The sequence below is a fragment of the Eretmochelys imbricata genome, chromosome 3, assembly GCF_965152235.1.
Source record: "Eretmochelys imbricata isolate rEreImb1 chromosome 3, rEreImb1.hap1, whole genome shotgun sequence".
Classification (NCBI taxonomy): Eukaryota; Metazoa; Chordata; order Testudines; family Cheloniidae; genus Eretmochelys; species Eretmochelys imbricata.
The window spans coordinates 168,964,039-168,991,021 of NC_135574.1; the positions used below are offsets into that span (position 1 = coordinate 168,964,039).

General features: G+C 43.0%; 1 protein-coding gene across 4 annotated transcripts in view; it reads left to right on the top strand.

Moving 5' to 3' along the window:
- The window catches only part of BICRAL (BICRA like chromatin remodeling complex associated protein), a 78,739-nt gene extending 53,398 nt beyond the window's left edge, over positions 1-25,341 (top strand). For 3 of the 4 annotated variants that reach the window (XM_077813836.1, XM_077813835.1, XM_077813837.1), the window contains exons 6-12: positions 1,841-1,946; positions 3,216-3,316; positions 3,884-3,945; positions 4,094-4,239; positions 4,433-4,527; positions 17,688-17,790; positions 21,448-25,341. In XM_077813836.1, coding sequence (XP_077669962.1) covers positions 1,841-1,946; positions 3,216-3,316; positions 3,884-3,945; positions 4,094-4,239; positions 4,433-4,527; positions 17,688-17,790; positions 21,448-22,247 — 1,413 coding nt within the window. In that variant the 3' untranslated portion in view covers positions 22,248-25,341. The remainder of the gene's footprint in view (positions 1-1,840; positions 1,947-3,215; positions 3,317-3,883; positions 3,946-4,093; positions 4,240-4,432; positions 4,528-17,687; positions 17,791-21,447) is intronic. The other variant, XM_077813838.1, reaches the window with a different exon arrangement.
- The last annotated feature ends 1,642 nt before the right edge of the window (positions 25,342-26,983 follow it).

The following is a 26,983-nucleotide window of genomic DNA, read 5'->3' on the forward strand; positions in this document are numbered from 1 at the left end:
ATTTTGACTTCAATGAGAGTTACGCATGCAAAGGTCCCCTCAGTATTTGGCCCACATAAATTGGAGATGGGAAAGGGTATATGGTGCTCTAGGCCATTTCTCTGCCAGCACAGGATTATTCCCTGTAGCATATTTTATTTGTGTGGCTTTAAATGTCTCAGTGAGTTTGGATTTTCAGTTTTGGAGTTCGAGGCAGAGATACACTCTTGTGTAGACCATTGAAAGAGTTACAAAGAGGTTAATTTTATAGAGCTCTTTGGAGAGAAAAAATTCTCATATAATCAGTTGTGAAAGAAAAGCCTTATAAATATGCCTTATAAATATGCCTTCTTTAGTAAGTGATCAGTAAATGTTAAAATAGTGATATTCTGTGTAACTCTGAATCAGAAACTGCATATGTGTTTTGAGATAGGAGAAATGAGCTGGATTGATTTGCGTTGTTGGGCGCAGTAAGTGAATGACGAGTGTCACGTGATCAGTAGTGGGAATTTAAACCACTTCTGAAATCAGCTACAGTTATTTTGTGTTTTCCTTAAGCATAATAAATTGGTCTAGTTACCTGTTCTTCTTTGAGGTGGCCTCTGTACTTTCCCACTTGTGGGATGGGAGCTCTGGGAAGTTTTGAAAAGCAGTGTCCGTTGGAGCCACAGAAGTGTCCTCTTGTTGGCACTGAAAATTCTGAGGCATAAAAGGGCTGTGTGGCCCCAGCTACCTCAGTTCTTGTCCATGATTAGCTCTAGCTTTTTTCTGTGCTCGCAGCCATATTTTTAATTTCAAACCACCCTTATTTTATTGGTAAATTATATTTTAATTAATTAGTCAGTGTTAGGTAGTGTACCACTCTCTGGACCAGGATCCTTGTACAGCTTGTGAGACCCTCACAAGTTAAGAATATGCAGATATGATTTCCAGAGGAAAAAAGGGTTACTTAGTTATCTCACAAATGGTGACTTTCCATACTTTCTCTACTTCCTTGGCGTTGTACTCTCCTGCAGCTCTTCAAATTTGTATATTTAGGACAGTGGCATTTATAAAACCTGTACTGAAGGCACTTATTAGGATGGGTAGGGATGGATAGTTTTTTGTTTTATGGGGACGTGGTACAGTAGTCTTGAAGATTTCCTTCCTCTTCTGCAGAAGGGCCTCCCAGAACATTTCAGTATTCCAGTGCTGCCAGTTCTACACAGGAAATGTGTTACACATCAGTACTCTTTGTACTTATGAGGACTGACTGGCACTGTGTTTGTAAGATCTAATTATTTATATGTCAGGACAGAAAGTATAGAAGAGAAGGGAGTGTAGAGAAATAGTTAATTTCCAACCAGTCAGCACAACATGATTATTTTTCATGTTTGGGATTCCAAATGTCATTAAAATATCACACAACAGCTATTAGATGCTATGTGTGCCAGCTCATCTGAGATTTAAATTTATTAATATGATTGCACTGAGTTTTTCTATTAACATTTCTAGGTGTGGGGGTCATTGTGTTGGTATTGAGAGAAAGTAAAACTAGACTTACTGCTATTATGGCACAGTTAACCTTGCAGATGTTGAACTGTTTTAGAAGATTTAGATTTGGAGGGGGAGTTCTTTGAAGGAAACTGGCCTATGTAGAGAAAATATAATATAATAAGAAATCTCCTCAGAAGACATGAGTATGTATTGAAAGTATAGTTTTTGTTCTCATTTTGTTTCTTTGATGCCATTCTTACATAATCCGGGGGGTAGGGGAAGAGTTGAACTCAATTGTAGGATTCATTTTTGTATTGTTATTAGGTCTGTTAAAACTTTCAGTGATTACTAGACTAATCTTAATTTCTCTATGGCATTTTCACAGGCTCAGAAAAAAGTTATGAACCAGTCCTCACCAGTTTCTGCATCAAAGTCACAGGATAGCTTGAGACAACCTCAGCTAACAGGTCTTCTGAGTAACACGTTGCCAGGTCAGATATTCTTTTCATGATGGTTTTCCCCAATCCCTCTGGCATTTGAAGTGGGTTCTCCTTCATTATGTCAGGCACTGACTGGTGGTCGGTGGCAATGGGGAGTCCTAACGATTATTCTTTTTTTTTTTTTTCCGTTTGAGGGACAACGGTGCTGAGCCCACAGACATTCTCTTTAACAATTGGTCATATGCTCTTTTTCCAGCAAGGATTGCTAGTAGCCATCTGATTCTATTTGCTGGAATGATAGACAAGATGTCCTTGTGCAATGAGCAGTTAAAAATATTTTCCCACAATCCAAATGTGTCATCTGTGTGATGTGTTTAAGCATAGGAAGTGAGAAATATCAAGTCACTTTCAAACTAAGGTCTTCTGCTGCAAAATTCCAGTTATGCCTTTGAGACTTCCCGCCATCCTCATGTGATAACAACTCTTAACTACTCACCATTTTGTCTTTCCTAGTAATGGATGTCTTAGAATCTAATCAGCAGTTGTTGTTTTGTAAAGAGAATGTAAATATCAGTTTTCAGTTAAGGTAGTGATGCACTGAACACGAGAAGATATTATATGGGTTCTTGAAATGGCACCATCCTAATTACAATTTTAAAGTTTCTAGTGTAGACTTAAGTCAACAGGAAATATCACTAGACTTCTAGTTCCATTTTGATTTAATATATTACAATGAATGTACATGTTCTACACAATGTTTTTGTGCAAAATGTAACAGTACTATTTGTGTTACATGTGGTGGGTGTTTTGGGCTGAGATAATTCCTCTAAATTATACAGCAAGACAATCAGGTGGGAGGCTGTCCATCTGAATCTACAACAGTATGTGATCTAGCCACTCATTCACAACTTTTAATGGCGCTGCAGAGTCTTGAGTTTATAATTTTTGGGAACTATTAGTAAAAAGCTGGATAGACTCCAATTTATCTTTTTACAAATCCCTTTTGGGATGATGCTTATGATATTTGACTTTTTTCTTATTTTGGATGGATGTGTTTAGAGATTTTAGACTGATTTTCTTTATTTATAAACATTTTTATAGTTTTCAGCACTATAGTATCTGAGTACCATTTTACTATATGTACTGATTTCCTTTCATGACTGCGGTAGCAATACTTCTGTGCAGATATTATGTTTCAACATCAATCGAAATGTAATTTGCAGATCAAGTAAAGGATTAGGCACAGGACTTCAAATATTCTGTGATGATTTGTTTTAAGAATCATGAGTAATAGACTGTTTTTAATGTGTACTTTTATAGGACAGGATTCTGGAGGTAAAATCATCCAGCAACCTTTAGGAACAACACAATCACAGCAGGAAAATGTAGTAGGATCATCTCCTGTCCAACAACATGTGCAGGTAGGGAGCATTTTCCAGTTAATCTGTTTTTCTTAATTTTAATGAAGATAAGGAACCAGGAACAGTGTAGAAATACTAATTAATAATCTCCTACATGTTATTCTCATTGATCCCTACCCTAAACAAAATCATTAATCTTCCAAAAGTTTGTTTTGGTGGGAGGAAGGAAAGAGGAATGTCTTCCAACCCCTTAGAGATATTCCAGGAGCCTCTTTACAGTTTTAAAAGCTTTTAAAACAAAACCTTTTCCTATTTTCTAAATATGAATGAATCAATATAGCAATCTGAGTGAAGGTATGTCTGCTAATTCAATACTGTGCGCTCTGCTTTTGATATCTAGTCAATCAGAAAAGTGCTCTAAGGCTACACCCCCTAGTTATTCCATAGCATTTTTTATTCTTTATGTAGTGGGACTCAATTGTTAGCATTGTTGTTTACTACCTATGTGGTAGGTTTCTTTTGGGGGGCTGTGTAAGATGAGATACGTAGTTTTACCCATTGCTTACTTCATTCATGAGCAAAGCAGGAGTCATTTATGCTAGCTCACATTTATGGATGTTCATACAGGTGGATGTTCATACAGTTGGACAAAAGAGGCCTGCTGCTAAACAGCTAACAAAAGGAGCTTTGTAAGTCATCTTTTTTTTCATTTGTAGTTTTGTTATAGACATTTCTACTAACCTCTGCATTTTTCACTCTGTCAGTTCGTAAACTGTAATATAGCCTTGCTGTATTAGAATAAATGTTAATTATTGATATTACTCAATTTCCTTTTAGTATCCTACAGCAGTTACAGAAGGAGCAGGCACATGCTGTGACACCAGATAAAAGTCAATTCAGATCATTAAATGATGCAGTCCAGAGACTCCTCTCATATCATGTGTGCCAGGGATCACTGCCAACCAAGGAGGATTTAAGAAAAGGTAATTTATATTTTAATTTGGTATGATAAAAGTTGTGCTGTTGCTTATAGAATTTTTAAGCAGTTAAATATTACATGGGGTGCTGAAAAAATTGATTGTGTAAATCAGAAAGACTAAACAGAAAGGACACTTTCGCGAGTCTGTGCTAGTTATTGAAGAACATTATCTAAATGTATTCCCTGTGTCTTTTTAGTGGACAGTGAATTTGAATCTGTAGCCACGCAGCTTCTGAAAAGGACACAAGCTATGCTAAATAAGTACAGATGTTTGCTCCTAGAAGATGCAATGGTAAGAATGATAAGCAAGAAAAAATTATTTTTGTGAAATGTATGGATCAGTTAATGCAAATTGGAATGAATTATTAAAACAGGTTTAATGATGCAGAACAGAGTGATCTCAGAGTTGTATTACTTCCCTCTGTATTCACAAGTATTGTGTGGCTACCACTGGGTAGCTGCAGTGGTTCTGCAACTGTACTGCTCAGACATTTGGGGCTAGGAGAGCCTGGAGTTGTGCTTTCAGAAGTGAAATTGGCTCTGCTTGGGAAGGGGTTAGAGAGGGTGGATAATGCCAGGAGAATTCTAGAACAGGGGTTTTTCTTCGAGTGATTGCTCATGTGTATTCCACAATAGGTGTGCGTGCTCACCATGTGCACCGGTGCTGGAAGTTTTTCCCCTAGCAGTATCCGTAGGGGGGAGCACCCCCCTGCTACCCCTGGGCTGCGCTCCCCCCACCCTCAGTTCCTTCTTGCTGCCAGTGAAGGTGCGTCGGAATTGCTCAGCTCCAGGTCTGCTGCAGCTCATCCCTAGAACTCTTCGTTTGATCAGTAGTACCTGTAGTCAGTTAGTTAATTCAGTTAGTTTAGTTAGTCATTGAGCCCGGTCCAGGGCATGCGCCGCGCTCCAGGCTTTAAGTCATGTGGCTCTTGTAGGCGTTCTATGCCAAGGAGCGACCTGCACGCAGATTGTCTGCGCTGCTTGGGAGAAACCCGTATCAGCGAAAGGTGCAAGATCTGCAAGTCTTTCAAGCCCCGGACTAAAAAAGAAAGGGACATTAGGCTCTGGGCCATCCTGATGGAGTTGGCGCTGGCCCCGACCGCGGCATGCCGCTCTGAACTGGTACCTGGCACTGAGGCGTCGATACGCGGAGACCCTCCAGTACCATCGTCCAGCCGGCACCGCTCCCCATCCACGGGGCATGCCAAGAGGCCCGGAAAGATACCCTCTTTGCAACGGCACCAAAGGAAGTCTGGGATAGAGGCTAGGCCCATGTCAGGTAGTCCTTGATCCCCATCAGGCCCTAGGCCTCCGACTCATGTTGAGCAGAGTAGCCCAGCCCCTTCAGAGCAGGCCTCTCCGGATGTCCAGATGCCATCTACGCCCGAAGCCCTCCAGGCAGCCAGGGATGTCATGTCCATGCTGGTGCCCGGAGCTCCGCCGATGTCGGCCCCACACTCAGAGGCAAGCCGCCGCTGGGATCACCGCAGTCGCCACCGGCCTGGTACTGGTCTCGGTCAAGGGAACGTTCCTGACACCGCTCACTGCCTAGTGACTGTTCAGGGCTCAGTCCATGTGGATCGCCCTCGACTCTGGCCAGACTGTTGGGATGGATGCTGTCCGACCGGGACTCACAGCACCGCTTGTCTTCGCGGAATGAATATTGACGGGACCGTGGTGGACGTCGCCAGTGGTCCTCGTCTTGCAGGAGTTACCGCAGTCGATTGCGGCTCGATTGTCGACGCCGTTCCCGCTCGGACTCCCGTTCCAAGTCTCTGCTAAGGCACCGTAGCCCCGGGTGTCAATCGCCGGCGTCTCGCTGACGTGGGTCCGCCCATCAAGGCTGTTCGCGGAGCAGCTACTACTGTCCGTGCCGCTCCTCCGCGTTGAGATTGCGGTTCTGTGACCGACGTAGCTCCCAGCACTGCCGATACTCCCGGTCCAGAGGCAGCAGCGGATCATACGCCAGCCGGCCTCCCCTCACAGCCGCTTGTCTGCAAGCCAAACTAGCTAGCTCAAACAGCTGGCTCCGCCGGTGCCTCGGCAAGCACAATGGCACCAAGCGTCGTGGCCGGCCCAGTGGTACCAGTGGGCACCGTGGCCCCTGGTGGGGGCTCGCTTGGTGGCCAGGGACTCGGAAGCACTGGCGGCGTCCATCTTTAGAACACCAGAAAAAAGGTCGGTGGGACCTGTGTCCTCGGTACCATGCCCAGAGTCTGACAAGGAGGTAGATCCACCGGTGCTGGACAACACCCAAACACTGCACTGGCCTTGCCCCGTCCGGAGGAGCTGATTGCGGCCCTGCCCCCCCCATCCCACAGGAGGACTACTGGGCCCACCAAGACCTCCTAAAAAGGGTGGCAGCGAGCCTCCACCTCCAGGCTGAGGAGATGGAAGAGCCTTCAGACTCCCTGTTCAATGTGCTGTCCCCTTCAGCACCGGGCAGGTGGCCTTGCTGCTCCATGAAAGGGTTGCAAGAATTTCAAATGCCCTGTGGCAAACTCCAGCCTCGTTGGCTCCCATCTCTAAAAAGGCAGAGCGCGAGTACTTTGTACCCACGAAGGGACACGAATATCTGTATACCCACCCGGTGCCCAACTCCTTGGTGGTCGAATCGGTCAACCACAGGGAGCGGCAGCTTCGAGTAGCAAACCATCAGGCTCTCCTGGGTCGTTACGAGTTTAACCTCTTGGTATCCCTCCCCAAGTTTGAGGACTCCCTCCAGGAGTGTGATAAGAAGGAGTTTAAGGCACTCATGGAGGAAGGAGCGGCGGCTGCAAGGGCATCTCTGCAGGCCGCTTCGGATACAGCAGATGTGGCCACACGGTCCATGGCCTCAGCGGTGTCCATGGGACAGGCGTCATGGCTTCTGCTGTCTGGGCTCTCCAGCAGGGTGCAGTTGTCAATGCAGGATCTCGTTTTCAACGGGAAGGCTCTGTTTGCTGAGGAAACAGACACAAGGCTGCATGGCATGAAAGACTCTCGCGCGACCCTCCAGACCTTGGGCCTCTATGTCCCTCCTCCGGCAAAACCCAAGTTCAAGCCGCAGCAGGCTCCCACCCAGGCCGCCCTCCTGAAGTATGAGGCCACCCACACAAAGCAGCGGGACTATAGAAAGCGCCCGCAATGGCAATCCCAGCCTGCCCCCCAGCCTGGGTCTTCTGAGGTCAAGCAGGTGGGCAAAAGGTGTTTTTGTTGGGATGCTTGGCGGTACCCTGCCAGTTCTCAGGAGGGAACTACCCCCAATAAAACTCCCTTTCTCCAATTGCTTGTGTGCTTTCTTCCCAGAATGGTCGCGGCTCACCTTGGACCGATGGGTCCTCAATACCATCTCCCGAGGTTACACCCTTCAGTTTACCTCCTCCCTGCCCAACCACCCTCCGCCCCCGTCCCTCCTGAGAGACCCCTCTCTTGAGGCTCTGCTCGAGCAGGAGGTGTGGCGGCTCCTGGACCTAGGAGCTATAGAGGTGGTGCCTGGGAGTTCCTGGGCAAGGGGTATTACTCCCCGTATTTCCTTATCCCGAAGGCTAAAGGGGGGGCTCAGGCCCATCATGGACCTGCCAGGCCTGAACCACTACATGGTGAAACTCAAGTTCCACATGGTTTCCCTGGCCTCCATCATCCCCTCCCTGGATCCCGGGGACTGGTATGCTACTCTCGATCTACAGGACACATACTTCCACATTCACATATTCGAGGGGCACAGACGCTTCCTCCATTTCGAGGTGGGACAGAGTCACTACCAATTCATGGTCCGACCATTTCGTCTTTCCACGGCCCCCAGGGTCTTTACAAAGTGTATGTCAGTGGTAGTGGCCTACCTCAGATGTCAGAGGGTCCAAATATTCCCATATCTGGACGACTGGCTAATCAAAGGCACCTCCCGGTCACAGGTGAGGGATCATGTGGCGCTCCTCTTGTCCACATGTACTGCCCTGGGCCTGTTGATAAACAACGCCAAGTCCACGTTAGTCCCGGTCCAACGCATAGAGTTTATCGGGGCACTACTGGACGCAACGTTGGCCAGGGTCTGTCTCCCACCAGACAGGTTTGAGACCCTGAAAGGGCTCATCGACTTGGTCACAAGGTTCCCGGTGATGACAGCCAGGGCTTGCCTGCAACTGCTGTGTCACGTGTCTGCGTGCACATATGTGGTCCGTCACGCCAGACTCCGAATGAGGCCCCTCCAGCTCTGGCTCGCCCCACAGTTCTCCCAGGCCGCGGACAGAATGGACAAAGTCCTCACCGTGCCGAACTCGGTGATCACCTCCCTGTGGTGGTGGTCCACCTCAATCAACAGGGACAGGGACGGCCCTGTCATTGGAGCTGGTGTCCGACATGTCGGACCTGGGTTGGGCAGCCCATGTGGGGAACTTTCAGACCCAAGGCCTGTGGTCTCTGCAAGACCTACCCCTTCCTATAAACATCATGGAACTCAGGGCGGTGCGACAGGCATTTATGGCCTTCCGCTCGCACCTGGAGGGCAAGGTAGTCGGGATCCTCATGGACAACACGGCCTCAATGTTCTATATCAACAGGCAAGGCGGGGCCCGATTCTCTGCCACGAAACCCTCAGTCTGTGAGCCTTCTGCGTAGCTCATGACCTCTACCTAACAGCCTTCCAACTGCCAAGCGCCCGGAATGTGAAGGCAGATCGCTTGAGCAGAGATTTTTCCTCTCAGCACGAGCGGTCTCTTCACTTGGAAGTGGCGCACCAGCTCTTCCGAAGGTGGGGTACTCCCCAGGTGGACCTATTTGAGACCCAGCAGAGCCGACAGTGCCCCCGGTTCTGCTCTGGGGGGGGGGCCTAGGGAGGGACGCTATCTCTGATGCCTTTACCCTGCTGTCCGGGTCAGGCCAGCTCCTCTACGCCTTTCCCCCATTCCCTCTGATCAGCAGGGCCCTGAAGAAAATAAAGACAGACAAGGCCAGGGTCGTCCTCGTTGCCCTGGTGTGGTCTAGGCAGCACTGGTACAGGACCCTCTCGGGGCTGGCAGTAGCTCCGCCATGACAGTTGCTGCTTCTCCCGGACCTGCTCTCTCAGGACCAGGGCCGCCACCTCCATCCCAACCTAGCAACGCTTCACCTCATGGCGTGGCTGCTCAGTGGTTAGGTGGCAAGGAAAGGACATGCTCGGAACAGGTTCAGCACGTCCTCCTCCGAAAGTAGACGGCCCTCCACTCGCTGCTCCTATGTGGCGAAGTGGTTTCGGTTTTCAAGGTGGGCGGTAGGTCAGGGTGTTTCCCCCACGGCCGCCCCGGTCCAGCCTATCCTTAATTACCTCCCTCAACTGAGGGCCCAGGGACAGGTGCCCTCGTCAATCAGGGTACACTTGGCAGCCATATCAGCCTTTCATCCCCCGGTGCAAGGGCACACGTGTTTTCCCATGCTATGACCGGCCAGTTCCTTAAGGGTTTGGACCGTCTCTATCCATATTCCAAGCCCCCGGTTCCACAGTGGGACCTGTATACCCAGGTGGGTATTCAGATACTGGTGCTTGCTTGTCTCATGGGGGCCCCGTTTGAACCACTGGCCATGTGTTCCTGGTCTCACCTCTCTTGGAAGGTGACCTTCCTGGTAGCTATCACATCGGCCAGGAGGGTCTCGGAGCTCAGGGCCCTAACCTCCAAACTGCCATATATGGTTTTTCATAAGGACAAGGTCCAGCTCCACCCACACCCCGCGTTCATCCCAAAGGTGGTCTCCACCTACCACATGGGTCAGGACATTTTTCTGCCAATCCTCTGCCCCAAGCTTCACACGACTAGTGAGGAACGCCATCTCCACACGCTCGACATGAGGCGAGCTCTGGCTTTCTACCTCGAGTGGACGAAGCCGTTCAGAAAGTCTTTGCAACTGTTCATTGCCTTGGCTGAGCACGCAGTGTCAGCTGATTTCCACTCAGTGGCTTTCTAAGCGGATCACTTCATGCATCCGTTCCTGTTATGAGCTGGCGGGTGTTCTCCTGCCACCCATTGTGAGGGCACGCTCGTCTCGGGTGCAGGCCTCGTCAGCTGCCTTCGTGGCCCACATCCACATCCAGGAGATTTGTAGGGTCGCCACGTGGTCTTTGGGTCACGCATTCACCTCGCACTATGCGATCGTCACCCAGGCCAGGGTCGATGCTGGGTTCGGCAGGGCGGTACTCCGTCCCGAGAACTTGTCAACTCCTACCCACCTCCAACAGATATAGCTTGGAATCACCTATTGTGGAATACACATGAGCAATCACTCGAAGAAGAAAAGAGAGTTACCTTTTCTGTAACTGGTGTTCTTCGAGATGTGTTGCTCATGTCTATTCCACATCCCACCCTCCTGCCCCTCTGTCAGAGTTGTCTGACAAGAAGGAACTGAGGGGTGGGGGGAGTGCAGCCCTCCTAATACCGCGCCAGGTAGGTGCCGCTCCAGAGGTCGTGGGGGGGCGCTCTGCCCTACGGATGCTGCTCGGGGGAAAAACTTCCTGCACCAGTGCATGTGGCAAGCACGCACACCTATTGTGGAACAGACATGAGCAACACATCTCAAAGAACAGCAGTTACAGAAAAGGTAACTGTCTTTTCTCTGATTTTTTCTTTCTGAGCCCCCCGCTATAAAAACTCCACGGCCCACCTGTGGCACAACAACTGCATATATAAAAGTCAGGGCCAGTGTTAGGGGTTAGCAAGCAGGGCAGTTACCTGGGGCCCCATGCCACACGGGTCCCTGTGAAGCTAAGTTACTCCGGCTTTGGCTTGAGCCCCGGGTGGCAGGGCTCAGGGCCCCAGGCTTCAGCCCCATGCTGAGGGACTTTGGCTTCCTGCCCTGGGCCCCAATGAGTCTAATGCTGGCTGTGCTTGGAGGACCCCGTGAAAACTGCTTGCGGCCACCTAGGGGGTCCCGGACCCCTGGTTGAGAACCACTGCTCTAGAAGAACTAATCCACTAAGCGTTGCCCTGTATATTTTTTTTTCCACAGGACGGGGTGAGCTAGCTCATATATCTTATATATACTATATTTATTTAAAAATACCCATTCATAAAAAGAACTAGGGCTGTCAAGCGATTAAAAAAATTAATTGCGATTCATTGCACGATTAAAAAAGTAATCTTCATTCATTGCGCTGTTAAGCAACAATAGAATACCATTTCTTTAAATATTTTTGAATGTTTTCTATATTTTCAAATATATTGATTTCAGTTACAACACAGAATACAAAGTGTGTACAGTGCTCACTTTATATTTATTTTTATTATAAATATTTGCACTGTAAAAAACAAAAGAAATAGTATTTTTCAATTCACCTAATACAAGTACCGTAGTGCAATCTCTTTATCATGAAAGTTGAACTTACAAATGTAGAATTATGTACAGAAAAAACCTGCACTCAAAACCAAAAAAAAATGTAAAACTTTAGCGCCTACAAGCTAAGTTCACTCTAAGCTGCGTGGCCGTGCAGCAGCCTATTAAGCGACGCGCAGGTGCTCAAGGCTGCGGCGGGGAGAGATGCCTCTCCCCCAGCCCTGGACCTGCTGCGGCCAGGGGAGAGGCTACCCTCCCCTGGCCGCAGCAGGTCCGGGGCTGGGGGAGCCCTGGACACCCCTTCCCTGGCCCCAGCCCAGCCCCGGATCTGTGGTGGCCAAAGGAGAGGTGTTTATCCTGCGGCCCCAGGCCCAGAACTGCGGTGGGGAGAGAGAGCTGGGGGGAATCCTCTCTCCCCTCCATAGCCCCTGGGCAGCTTGCACCCCAAACCCCTCATCTCCGGTGCCACCCTGGAGCCTGCACCCCCAGCTGGAGCCCTCACCCCCCACACTCCAACCCTCTGCACCAGCCCTCCTGCACTCCAGATCCCTCGGCCCCACCCCGCTGCATGAATTTTATGTGCACCAATATGGAGGTGAAGTGTCACACATCACCTCCATATTGGTGCACATGACAAAGTTCATTCCGCACATGCATGGGAAAATTTAGAGGGAACACTACCTACAAGTCCAATCAGTCCCACTTCTTGTTCAGCCAGACCAGGGGTCAGCAACCTTCAGCATGCGGCCCATCAGGTAATCCGCTGGCGGGCTGCGAGACATTCTGTTTATGTTCACCGTCTGCAGGCACGGCCACCAGCAGCTCCCAGTGGCCGAACTGGCCGCCACTCCCCGCAGCTCCCATTGACTGGGAACGATGAACCGCAGCCACTGGGAGTTGCAAGGGGCTGTGCCTGTGGATGGTGAACGTAAAGAAAATGTCTTTCGGCCTGCCAGCGGATTACCTGATGGGCCGCGTGCTGAAGGTTGCCGACCCCTGGCTCAGACCAACAAGTTTGTTTTCATTTGCAGAACATAATGCTGCCCGCTTCTTGTTTACAATGTCACCTGAAAGTAAGAACAGGCATTTGCATGGCACTGTTGTAGCCGGCGTCACAAGATATTTACATGCCAGATGCGCTAAAGATTCATATATGCCTTGGTGCCTCAACCACCGTTCCAGAGGACATGCGTCCATGCTGAGCATGGGTTCTGCTTGATAACTATCCAAACAGTGTGGACCGAAGCATGTTCATTTTCATCATCATGAGTCAGATGCCACCAGCAGAAGGTTGATTTTCTTTTTTGGTGTTTTGGGTTCTGTAGTTTCCGCATCAGAGTGTTGCTCTTTTAAGACTTCTGAAAGCATGCTCCACGCCTCGTCCCTCTCAGATTTTGGAAGGCACTTTAGATTCTTAAACCTTGGGTTGAGTGCTGTAGCTATCTTTAGAAATTTCACATTGGTTATCTTCTTTGCATTTTGTCAAATTTCAATGGAAGTGTTTTTAAACGAACAATGTGCTGGGTCATCATCTGAGACTGCTATGAAATATATGGCAGAATGTGGGTAAAACACAGTTCTTCCCCAAGGATCTCAGTCACAAATTTAATTAACACATTATCTTTTTAACGAGCATCATCAGCACAGAAGCATGTCCTCTGGAACGATGGCCGAAGGATGAAGAGGCATATGAATGTTTAGCGCATCTGGCACGTAAATATTTTGTGATGCCAGCTACAACAGTGCCATGTGAATGCCTGTTCTCACTTTCCAGGGACATTGTAATTAAGAGGCGGGCAGCATTATCTCCTGCAAATGTAAACAAACTTGTTTCTCTGAGCGATTGGCTGAACAAGAAGTAGGAATGAGTGGAGTTGTAGGCTCTAAAGTTTAATTGTTTTGTTTTTGAGTACAGTTATTTAACAAAAAATCCTACATTTGTAAGTTGCACTTTCATGATAAAGAGATTGCACTACGGTACTTGTATGAGGTGAATTGAAAAATACTATTTCTTTTATCATTTTTACAGTGCAAATATTAGTAATGAAAATAATATAAAGTGACCACTGTACACTTTGTATTCTGTGTTGTAACTGAAATTGATATATTTGAAAATGTAGAAAAACATCCAAAAATACAGTAACTCCTCACTTAGTTGTCCCGGTTGTTTGTTGCCGATCAATTAGAGAACATGCTCGTTTAAAGTTGCGCAATGCTCCCTTATAACATTGTTTGGCAGCCGCCTGCTTTGTTCACTGCTTGTAGAAAGAGCAGCCCGTTGGAGCTAGCTGGTGGGGGCTTGGAACCAGGGTGGACCGGCAGCCCCCCTATCAGCTCCCCGTTCCCCTAAGTTCCCTGTGTGGCAGCCGCCCAGCAGGCTTTCAATTGCTGGCAGTTCAGCTGTCCCTCCTCCCGCTGCCATGTGCTGCTCCTGCCCTCTGCCTTGGAGCTGCTCCTGGGAGCCTCCTGCTTGCTGTGCGGGGGAGGCGAGGGGAAAAGGGGGGGCGCTAATATTAGGGTGTCTCCCTCCCCCCTGCTCCTGCCACCCACTTACCCTATCTCCATAAAGCGGGGGGCAGGGGTGAGACGGACGGACATGAAGGGAGCTTGCAGGCAGCAGCTGCTGTCTCAACTTCCTGATTTACTTAAAAAGGCAGTGTACTTAGAGAGGGATCAGTGCACTTAAAGGGGCAATGCGCCACACACACACACTCTCTCTCTCTATGTGTGTGTGCGTGTCACTGTCTGCCATGCTGTCATCCCTCTCTCCATTTGTGCTGCCTTGTGGAGTATGAGGCTACATTAACAACGTGTTAACCCTTGAGGGCTCAGCTGAGTTCTAGTTCATCATTTAGCAGGAAGGCATCCCCTGGGAAATATTCCACCCTCTGACTCCAGCACCTCAACCAAGCTTCACAATCATCATTGCTGTATACAGTATTAAATTGTTTGTTTAAAACTTATGCTGTGTATACATATATATAATATAGTCTTTTGTCTGGTGAAAAATATTTACTGGGAACCTAATCCCTCCTATATACATTAATTCTTGTGGGGAAATTGGAATAGCTTAACATCATTTTGCTTAATGTCTTATTTTTCAGGAACATAAGTACAACGTTAAGCGAGGAGTTACTATATTTAATAAATTTCAATTGGTATTCTGTTTCACAGTGTGATTAATTGTTTTTGAGTTAATCACATGAGCTAACTGCGATTAATCAACAGCTCTAAAAAGAACTCTTTGTTTGCTTCTCAATGTGCCAGTAATATCAGTTTCCCAACAATAAATGTAAGCCAGTACAAAAGCAAAGATAAAAATGATGTTACGGTTGGGAAAAAGAAGCTAGCGAAAATATGCACAGAGCCTGCTCATGGTCTTCCACATTGTTTAAGTGCCACAGTAGCCCCAAACATGTGACCCTCTGCTCCTCATGCATTCCAGAGATGTGTGCTTTGCTTGGCTCTGAATTGTTCAGCATGGAGGGGATCATTTTGTGGTGGTGTGGATAGGGCCTCTGGATCTATATTTATGTTGATCCAAAGTCCAGCCGGGGGTGCTGAAAGGCAGAAAACTCTATACTGTGCCATAATCTGAAATAGTAGTAGTGGAGCGGTTATTACTTGTCTCTCACAAGCTATAGGTGGGTTTCTGGATTTTCACCAGACATGCATTTATTTAATGCGGGATGTAAGCATAAAAATTGGTTAGTTTTAGTTCTCAATGGGACTCAATAAATATTTGGAAATATTTCTTTTTTAAATAAAAATACTGTTGGGAAATAAAGTTAAGCCAATGGGAAAGTAATTTTCCTTGCTGCTAGGTATCCAAGGAGTATAGTTATCCAGATACACACAAGTGAGTATTCATATAGCTGGATTATCTGCACAGTGAAATAAACATAGCAGTGTTTATTTCAGAATAATACGTTGGAATCAAATGTGCTGATTTTCAGATAGGGGTATGTTACTGTGTGGTTATTACTGATGCTCCATATCTTTATTTGTTGAAATGATCTCACATTGAAATTGTTCATTTCAGTGTGAGGTTCTAAGGTGTAGATCTCCAGAGATAAGCGTGTTAGCAAGTGCTTGTATCCGCACTTGTTCATTTGTTCGTTTGTTGTAATGTGCAATGCGATTTCTTTACCCAAAAACCCCCTTGTATAATATCAAATTGAAATAGTTACATATTCTCTCATGTAGACAGAATGTAATAATTGTGCATTTATTTGAATGTTTAATAAATGAAATAAATATGTGTGGATGTCTACATATATATGCATGCTTGACTCTGTGTTTCAGGATTGCTATATTTAATACTTTCCTAAGGCCCCAATGCAGGCAGATATTTATGCCCTCAGAATCTCATCAAAGTCAGTGGGTCTACCTGTGTGGTTCAGGTTGCCAGAATGAGGACTAAATTGATAAGAGGAAAGATATACTGTACATAAGCAGTATGCTATTTTCTATTGATTGGAGGTTCTTTATGAATAAAATTTGTTTTAGAAAGTCTTAACTATGTTTTCCTCTTTGAGGACTCTCTTTACTACGCACCTGGACTTTATTCATAGCTCTGCCATGGACATTCTATTTGGGTATGTCTACACTGCAGTTAAAAACCCATGGCTGGACTGTGCTGCAGGGCTGTTTCATTGCAGTGTAGACTTCCATGCTCGAACTGCTGCCCGAGCTCTCAGACCCTCCCACCTTGCAGGGTCCTAGAGCACAGGCTCCAGCCTGAGCCTGGAAGTCAACACTGCAGTGAAACTGCCATGCAACCCAAGCCATGCAAGCCTGAGTCAGCTGGCATGGGCCAGCCATGGGTGTCTAATTGCAGTGTAGATATACCCTATGTGACTTTGGACAAGTCACCTAAGCCTAACACAGCAAAGCACTTAAGAATGTTCTAACTTTAACTGTGTGAGTAGTCCCACTGATGTTGCTACTCACATTCTTAAAGTTAAGAAGGTGCATAAATGCTCTCATCTGGCCTTGTCTTCACTGGTAAAAACAAAAAGTTTTTAAATTCGTGTTAAACTAACCCTTATTAAAATCCTAGTGAAGGCAAAGCAGATGTTGCTGCATCTCAATAGCAAAATATGCAGCACAGTTATAACTTCCCAGAGAGTAAGAAGCATATGAAAACAGGTTTACAATAAAAGTGCTATAAAAAGGAAAAACTGCTATAATTTATGTAAATAATAATGTTGGGATCTATTGTGTGAATATCAGGGCATCCTCATAGTTGTTTCAGGCTTGGTGTGCTTTAAAGTCTTTTTAAAATAGTGTGGGTTTCAGTACAGTCTCTTTTACATTATCCTGAGTTTTATGGACACAAATAATTGTAGGTACAGTTGACATCATTTAGGCATCTGACTATCTGATTAGACAGCTCTCTGACTGACATCACATATATTGGGAAATAATTGTGCATTCAAAAAGAGTAGGTTAATATAAAAAAATCTATCCTTTATATTTTGAATCATTATACAGTCATTCAGATTCTGTAACATTGGAAAGGAAATGCTGTTTGGAACAGTGTGCCATGGTGTTGGATTTAATTGTATGGGATGTAATGTAGCAGGCAATGGGTTAATCCTCTAGTGCTTGGTGATGGATTTTTCCTGGCTTAATCTCATTGTGAGCAATGGATGCAGCAGAGCTGTCAGCACCAGAGAGTTGAGTTAAAAAAAAAAAAAAAAAAAAAAAAAAAAAGGGGTGGGGTGGGGGATGGGCAGCAGAAGTGTGTTAATAAATGCTACAGTATGGGCTCTTCATGAGTGTTTTTTCTAACAAAGTTGTTTCATGCTAGATAATAAACTGCAAATGTGAATGATAAATAATGTAGCCCATCTTGAAATGTTATTCTTTGTATAATTATATTGATTCACTGTTACAACAAAGCTTTAACAAATAAAATGCAGTTATTTATTATTTTGTATTCCAGTAGTTCCTGGAGGCCCCAATCAAGATTGGGACCCCATTGTGCTAGGCACTGTAAAAACACAATAAAAGACAGTCCCTGCCCAAAAAAGTTAATACTAGTGGAATACAAAAAGAAAAAAACCCTAAATTTTTATTTAAAATCCATCCTCTCATGCTCCAAAGCTGTGGCGGGATTGTTTTTTTATATGAACATATGAAGTAACTTCTAGGAATTCTGTTTTGCAGCGGATAAATCCCTCTGCAGAAATGGTTATGATTGACAGGATGTTTAACCAGGAAGAAAGGGCATCTCTGTCCCGGGATAAGCGCCTTGCACTAGTGGATCCTGGTAAGAAATGTTTAACTTCAGCACTGTGAAGTAGAAAACTATTTGCATAATCTTCTAGATGCTAAAAATATTAGAGCCAAACCAAGCTATTGATTTTAAGTGCAGTTCCTCTTTGAAACCATTGGTTTCTGCTTCAGAATTAATGGCTTATGGTGAAATCATACCTTCAGCTTCAAGAACCTAAGTTGACGTGCTTAACATCGAGAGACTTTGTAAAGTGAAAGTTGTTCTCAGGGAAAAAAATAATGGCTGCACTGGTGGGAAACCATGCAAGAACCCTGTTAGCAACAATCATGTTGTTGCTTCTGTGGACAGAACCTTTGAGTCTGCAGCCAGCTAGATACAATAATACTGAGAGAATGTGAATTCCGTCATTCACTTAATGAAGTGTTACTTTTGGAGCCCAGTGACCACTTACATTCCAGCATTGTTGACTGTTTCACTGCTGACAGACCAAATCAGAAACATTCAACAAATGCACTTGTGTAGTATAGGTGTATGTTCCTGTTGCATCCTGATGCTCTGTTCATTTTAAAGGACATTGAGAGAATGTAAAATACAAATATTAGGACAATCAAATATTCAATGAAATGGTATTCTTTTAGAGAGGTAGCTGTGTTACTCTGTATCAGCAAAAACAACAAGGAGTCCTTTTATCTCTAAGGTGCCACAAGGACTCCTCGTTGTTTTTGGTATTCTTTTAGATATCGTATTCAGATAGTTAGGATGCTTGCAAATGCTTTGGTGCCTTATTTTGCAAACCTTACTTAATGGAGTAGGAGGTGTAGGATATGGGTCCTTGTATTGCTATCAGGTAAAACGTTTATGATCCTGCCCGCACCTCAGCATGCAGCAATTTGTGGATTTATTATAAAGCTGGTCAAGCAGCAAAGACAATTGGGTTTGGATGTTTTGTTAATAACTCTTCTAGCGTCTTACTCCGTTATGTAATATTAAATGTAAGAACAGGGAGGGAGAAAAAAACTAAAACTCCTTAGCAGAATTTGGGCAGATTTGGGAGGAAAATTCAGTTTTTTGCAAATATTGATGATCCCTTTCTGTTGTTTGGTCCCTTGACCTCCTTACACTGTAAACTTGTGAAGCAAGTGGCTATCAATTTAGCATTTAATGGAGACCTGCAAAGGAACAATAACAAAAATTGTTCTTTTTGCTTCTTTATTATCTATAAACAAGGGCTAAAAGGATTTTTTTAAAAGGCTTTGTTGCTTATTTTTACCTTAGAAATACAACTGCATCTTTTCTGTTTTTTTGCCAGGGGATTAGTAGGAATAAATACCTGGAGTGGGAGCTGTTTTGCCCTTCAGTTGAAAGAGTGGTGGGCTTCTTTTACAAGGATGAGTTAAAAGGTTTTCAGATAGAAACAAAGAGTTTTGAACAATGTGGCTAAAAATCCCTTCTCCAATTACTTGCCCAGTTTTCAGTCTCCTAGCTTTATTAATTCTACTTATTTCCCAACTGCTTAAAGTGTGCTAGGTGCCTCACAGAAGGAATAAGACTGGTTCCCACCTTAAAGAGTTTATAGCCTAAATAGGCAAAACATATGGAGGATAGGGGAAAGGGACATAACGTATAAGCAAATTGTTGTTCTAATGTGGCTAGTTCTCCAGTCTTCCAAGGAATCCTCCACCAGAAGTAGGGAAATCAGGAAATAATATTGTTAATATATAGCATAAAGTGGAAGGCAAAACAAAATCCCTCCCCACAAAACTGTTTTTCTTCCTTTGCAGTAAAAATGTATTGCTTATGTATGATGCTGTGAAATGTAACATTGGTTTAATAAGGAAACAAATGGTACAGAAATGGGTGTTCTTATATTTTTAATATTTTAGCACTAGATTTAGATGAGCAGCTCTTGCCTGGGTATAAGGGAGATTCACAAGAAGCTTCCCTCTCTCCTCCTTCCCAGAGTAGCTCGTGTAAGGCCCAATCACACTAGGGCCCCTGTGATCAGGAACTTCTAGTCTCTTCCTCCTCATGATAAACAAATTGCTCAAAAGGGGGCAGAGAAGAGGTGGGGCCATGGCCCCGACTCCCCTCTGCATTACCCCTTAGAGTGGAGTTGGTGAACTAGGTAAACAATATGCACCAACCATCACTGGGGGAGCAATCTGCATAATGGAAAAATCTGGCACAGTCTCTCCGGGTATTCCCCCAGAGGCAGTGTAGCTCCACACCATTTCCTACTCAGGTCTGTGTGTAAAGCAGGCAATCTTATCCCTAACTTACCTGTTAGCATACCTTTAGCAAGTGTAAGGTCTTCAGACAAGTTTATCTTCTAATTCATTGTTCATATGTTGATTTAACTCTCTCCAGAAATGTAAGAAAATTTCACTTTTTAGTATCTTTTGTTCATATTGAACGTAGTTGGTTTTTATTCGAATGAAAAATGTTTTTTAGTATGCTTTATATCCTGATGCCATATACCCGAGCACCAAAATGTTGGTTATGTATTCATTATACAGAAAATGAGCTTGTACTCAAACTGCCTATTTTGAATATAATTCTCAGTAGCCTTTAGAAATGCTTGGAAAAATTTCAGTAAAATACTGTGTCAGAATTTTCCAATTTGTTGAAATAGAAATGTTCTGCTGTATTATGTAGATTTTTGAAAAAAATTCCACCAGAAACCAGACCTGAAAGCCCTGAACCTGAGGGTCCCAGGTTCATGGCTCTTTGGCAGCTGGGATTTCCAGGATCCCTTGCTCTGGGGCATCCTGCCAGGGCTTCTAGTAGACCTGAGCAGAGAATGGTAATTCCATTTGGCAGACAATTTCAAAATTTTTGGTTTTCATTCTGAACTGGAATGAAACCAAATTTCAAAATCTTGAAATCCTCCATGAAACAGAATTACTGGGTTTTCTGCCTAGCTCTAACAGGATTATATCAGTGCTTAGCAAATAAAAAGCAGAATCCATAGTCATAAGATGAGTGCACATTCCTTGTGTGTATTTCCATTACCCGAGAACACATATATCTCAATCCCTGCTGTATTCCCTGGAGTTCTGTTCTTATAACCATCTCTTTTTCATGTTTTACTTTCACTACAAATAAATAATATGTTCTTAAAAGAATAGTACAGTTACATCTTGGCTACACTGATTACCATTAAACCAGACATTTGTCATAGAAAACAGCACATCCCCCATTTACTCAGAAACTTTCAGTAGGGACAGAAGAGCTTCAGAATCCTGGAACAGCCAATACATATAAGGCTCAGAGCAACGATAGAAAGAGTCAAGGGGGAAGTCTGAGACTATTCCAGACACTCAAACTTCCCCTCAGACATAATTTGTCCAGCTTGTATCTGGCTTTATCTGGGAGTACAGTGAACTATACTTAATTTGCCCACTGGTTAATTACATCAAAATCTCAGGTATTAGGCCCTGATCCAGCAAAAATATTTAACCATGTGCTTATGATTCCATTAAAGTCATATTCTTATAGTCCAATAAATGGACAGTAAATACTAGAGGCGTTTTCAAACAAGAGAGGGCAATGTGAGCAAATAATGTCTGTTTGATCATGGGTTTTAATGCTCAGTCACATTCGAATGCTTGTTCTGTTTAGCACTTCTTTACATTTACTGTCTTTGATATTTATTAACTCCAAACTAATATGTTTGTTTTTAATTTTCAGATGGTTATCTGGCTGATTTTTGTTGTTCCTCTAAACGATTTGATGAAACTGTTGATGAAGCACAGTCCAGTGAAAGTGATCATCAGTGTAGTAAAACTTTGACTTCTCACAGTCAGCCTACCAAGATCCAAACCAGAGACCGATCAAAATCCAGCACAGCAGAGTCTACAAATCACAACAAACTTCATTTAGTGCCTAACAACATTATGACACAACAAGAAGGAAAAATTTCTACTAAAAAAACGGAAAGCCTTACTAAAGCTTTAAAGTTTGAGAAGGCTAGCTGTTCTCCTGACAGTCAATACATGGCTGTCTCTGAAGAGAAATTGGCTGATAAAGATCTTGCCAAGACCAATGAAAATTCTTCAAATTCTGAAGACTTGTCAAAAACCTTGTCAAAAGCTAATCATGGTACACATAAAATGTCAAGGAATACAGTTGAATCTCACTCAGAGGTAATATGTAATAACTCCCTCCAAGACAAAACTCAGAGGAGCTTTCCAAAGAATGAGGTTTTACATCCTGACAACATGAAAGGCTCGGGTGAACCCCAACAGGATTTGCTCCTCAGTAAGAGTTTAGAAACTACATTCAAAAACATTTTGGAACTGAAAAAAACTGGGAGACCGCCACAAAGTGAGGCTACTGGCAGTGGCTCTGTAGAATTAGACTTTCCAAACTTTTCACCAATTGCTTCACAAGAAAACTGTCTGGAAAAATTTATTCCAGATCACAGTGAAGGTGTTGTAGAAACGGACTCTATTTTAGAAGCAGCTGTAAATAGTATCTTAGAGTGTTAATAGTTACAGTACCATGGACAAGTTATGTTTCTCTTAGTAGAAGCAAATGTGAATGACACCACAAGTACAGCCTGACATATGTCAAAGGTTAATCTTTCTAAACTAGATTCTGTTCTGTGTTTGAGAGCAATACTCATTGTGATTACAGTGAGATATCCAGTAAAGTTAATCCTTGTTAGAATGCAGTCTGTTGGGGCCTACACATTTCAAGTATTATAATGATAGTGCTTATGGTAATTGTTTAACACTGCAATTTAATGAGATTGCAGTTCACTGGGCCCTAGGTAATAAGGTAATATACTGACAATCACAGTCATATGAAAAGGCAGATTTATTCAAGAAAACGTTAAAAAGACAAATGGAAGCAACAATTTTCCCCCTTCCATAAATCACTAGATTTTATTTTATTTTTTTCCAGGAAAACCTCGTGGTTAAATACCCATTGTACCGCTATTCAGAAATGATTGTCTGTTTGATTTATTACTAAATCCATCTGCTCTAGGATTTTAAGTTGGAAGGATGTCATCGGTACGTTTATAGGGCTTCATATTTTAAGTGCTTTTCTGTTGTCACTGGGCAGAAAGTAGTACATGAGTGTATCTGTAGTGGGTGAATTTAGTCTGTGGAATGATACTGTATAATGTTAGTCACAACGGTATGATGTGAAATAATATATGCTAGACTAAGGAAAGAAGAACAGAAGCTAATAAGTGGCAAAGTGTACAGGAGGAGGTCATGATAGAGCCATGAATTTATATATATAAATACATATATATGTTAACTCTTGAGGAGAAGGTTTTGCATTTTATAATTGGATATAGTCAACCTAAGTCTTTCTGAAGTGGTATAAATGTTGTTGGTTTTTTTTTAAGACCAAGTGTCAAAAGCACTTTTATTTGAAAACTGTGTTATTAAATTAGTAGTTTATACTTTGAGGGGACATTAGCCTTAATCTGAGAAATTTAAAGGCCAGTGTTGTTGTTGCTTGTTTCTGCTTCTTGCTGTCAGAGAATATTAGTCATCCACAGCAGCAGTCATAACTACCAAAATATGTACAGACCAAAGTTAATCAACTATCCCATTGTTAAAACATATCCCAACTTGTATAATTATTAATTCACATTTTAGAGCCAAAGGAAACCCCTGCGTGGTTTGATTTGGCTGGTGTTCGTGTTGACAAGAATAGAAGCTTGTTATTTTATTTATTTATTTTTAATATGTGACTTTTCCCTTTTATGGGCCATGCTTCTTTTTTAATAGTTTACTTTGGTCATTAGTGCTGTTGTGCACATAAGTGTTCTGCCATTACCGAGATGAATCTAGCATGTGTGTCTGCTCAGAAGGGTAGAGCTGTTGTGGTTTCTAAGGCATGCTGTCTGTCTCTCTTTCCTTCTGTCTTCCTCCCTGTTGCTCACAAAAATAAACAACCATGTTTCAAAACTTGCTGATTGCCATTATCATAATCTAGAGATCCATTGTGACAAACTGTGGTTGTCAGTCAGATTGCCAGAACTGCCAGGAAAGAAAACAAAAGGCCAGGTTTTGCTATCATTTGCACCAGTGCAAAAGAGAGCAGAATTTGGCCCTTGGGCTTTTGACAGCATGAAATTATAATGCACCTCCATTTTGTTGAGCTGCAGTCCACTATGTGATAACATAAGAAAACCAAATCTAGTCAACCTGAGAAAGATAACAATATTTAACATATAATTAAGGTTCAGTTCCCCTTCAATGTGAATGGAAATATAAATATTTTGTACATTATTAATTGCCATTTTAAAAAATTTGTGCCAATTTTAAATTTGTCAAAATCCAACATTCCCAAATGTCATGTAAAACATTTAAAATAATAACACGGTATTGCCAGTTTCAAATTTCTAACTGGGCATCATTACAGTAGACTCTTAGGCAATTAGCTATTTTCTAGTTAATGAGACTGACAGTATAGTCTTTGCCGATTGCCTTTGAAATTTCATAAAGATAATGATGGCTGTGTATCCTGTGGATTATGTATCTTATAATTCATTCAGTTTCAGCCAATATGAGCAGTCTAGAAAGGAAGGCTGTAAGTTATATCAGCAATGTGAATTAGTTTAATTTTCATCCTATGAGAAAAAGGTGCACATTTATGGATCCTGTCGCTCTTGGTACCATCTCAAAAGGCGTATTAGCTTTCAAGCATCTGTACAGCAAATATATAACCTAAATAACAAAATGTTGTGTCAACTATGTAAATTTATTTTTCCTGGGCAGTGAATTATAGATAGTGACAAATAAAGATTAAGACATGTTTTTTAACATTGTTGATTAGGTCAGACAAAGGTTTGTCCAAACATCTTATGTCCGGAATCCATTGAGCAAAGGCCAGCAAACTTACTGTTGGATCATTAGTGTTCTGTTATTCATTCATTTGAATTCTACTTTAGGAATACTTATACTTGGTAATGCAGTAAACAGAATATTCTTATATATGAAATATTGTTTTAATAAAGTGTGAATTGGAATCTGATCCAGTGAAATACTTTAACACATGCCTGATTTTAAGCACATGCTAAAATGCTTTGCTGGATCAGCGTAATGATTTCCAATGTTCTTGAATACTGCCTAAGGTTAAAATAAATTTTAAACTGGCAATTACAAAAAAATATTTTAACTTTGAAGAGTTTAGCATAATTTATCTCTTAGACTAGGGAGGCCTTACAGACTGACTTCACTTAAAGAGGATGTGTCACTTATTGTCAATGTGGTATGGACTTTATTTGCTTAAATACCTTCATTTGTATAGTATGTCTCACTTGAAATTGCTTTGTATACATTTTGTAAAAATATTTATAAAATGTTTTGTAAAAAAAGTATAACAAATTGCAGTTTATTTTGTTATGTTGGATAAATACTGTTAAAAGACACAAGTCGGTAAATATATTGTTAATCCATGGATAGGAAATGTTTAGTTGGAGATTACAGATTGAAACAACCATTGCAATACAGCCAAAGATTTGGGAAAAAGTATATCTGTGATTGTCTTGATTTTAACCAAGATGAATAAGTACATTTCCAAAAGAAGGGTTGTTTTCAGCTTCAAGTAATATAGTTGCAGAACAGTCTGACTTACTGTACTTTTTATAATGCAACTGTATTATGAAATAATATATTTAATAGACCAGGTTTTTCATGCTGTGCATGTAATTTTTTGAAGATATGCTAATAAGCCACGGGTCATGTGGTAGCATAAAAACATCATTAGTTTTAATTTCTTCTCTCAAAGTGCTCAAGTTGGCTATGCCTTGTTACATTATCGCAGAAGTCCTGTCTTAAAGTGATGAGGTGGTTGAAAGAAGGAACAATATGGTATTAAGGACTAAATCGTCTCTCCCGTGCCTGGGTGTGGTATACAGGGGAAGGGGTACAGGTAGCCCTTTCTTCTCCTCCAGTGCATCTTCCCATGATGGAGGCATAAACTACCTTCTAAGACTAAGGAATGCAGGAGAGGGGAGTTGTCTGTACTAGTAGCCTTGGAGGGAGCATAGCTTGGTGTAGCATGAGTGATGCCATGTCACCTCACTCTGCCCCTGGATGACTCAACCCTTCCCTCACAGCACACAGAAAACATGGTTTTCAGTAACATAATACCTCTTTCCACCTGGGTGGTGTGCCTCCTTGCCACTGTGGTTGGGCCTGGCAGACGATATAATTGAATCCTAAGGCCCTGATCCAGCAAAACGCTTCGGCTTGGAGCCCAAATAAAGTAAACATTCATAGGAGGGCATAAAGACTAGGGCCTGGATTCAGGGAGGTAGTGAGTATTTTCAACTCACATGAAAAGAGTTGAAATCTATTCTAATTTGTGACAACAAGGCAAAGAATAAAGCCTAGTTACATGATGCTTTTCACCTGGATTCATCCTGTAACAAAATGAAGATGGCTTTATGACTTGCTTATATGTTGTTTGCATCCTTTTATAAAATAGTTTGGCTAAGCATTGTGTTCAGCGATAGAATCACCAAGAAAACTTCCCAGACATCCAACATCTGTGAGGTATAGGTTACTACACAGCTGTCTTCACTTTAAAATACCCTTTCACTGTGATCAGGATGGAATTGTGCTCTGGTTTTTCTGCAAGGATGAGAAAACTCTAGTAGACTTTTTTTTTAAAAAAATAGATACCTTAGCATTTTCGATCATGGTGTTTGGCATATAGATTCCAGCTTTGGTTTGGATGCAGAATTTCCAAAAACATTATCTTTTTGTATATGTATGAATAAGTTATTTAATTAAAGAAGACATAGGATCACAGCCATGTCTTAATTTCTAAAAAGACAAGATTGCCAGAATAAACCTGTATGTAGCACAGCAGGAGGTATGTAAGTGAACTTCAAATCCTTCTCTCAAAATCTGCCTTTCGTCTTCCAAAAATGTTTCCTCCTCTTTATAAATTTTGGTGTTTTTCCTTTGGAATGGTTCTCAGTCTTCCTTGCAGTTCTCAAATCAGGCCCTTTGTTAGACAGGGACAGAAAACACAAGGAACAGTTTTACAAGAAGCCAGCAGCAAAACCATAGTAACAGGTTCTGTAGAAGATCCCAACTTCAACAACTACGAGCTATAATGTGCAAAAATCAACAGAATCCAGCCTCTAAATAATATCCTTATATTTTAATTTTCTTTATTATTCTCTGATTTGTGAATCCACATCATTTTTGTGTCGTTTGGTTCCCAAATTCTTGTGCTAAAAACCATC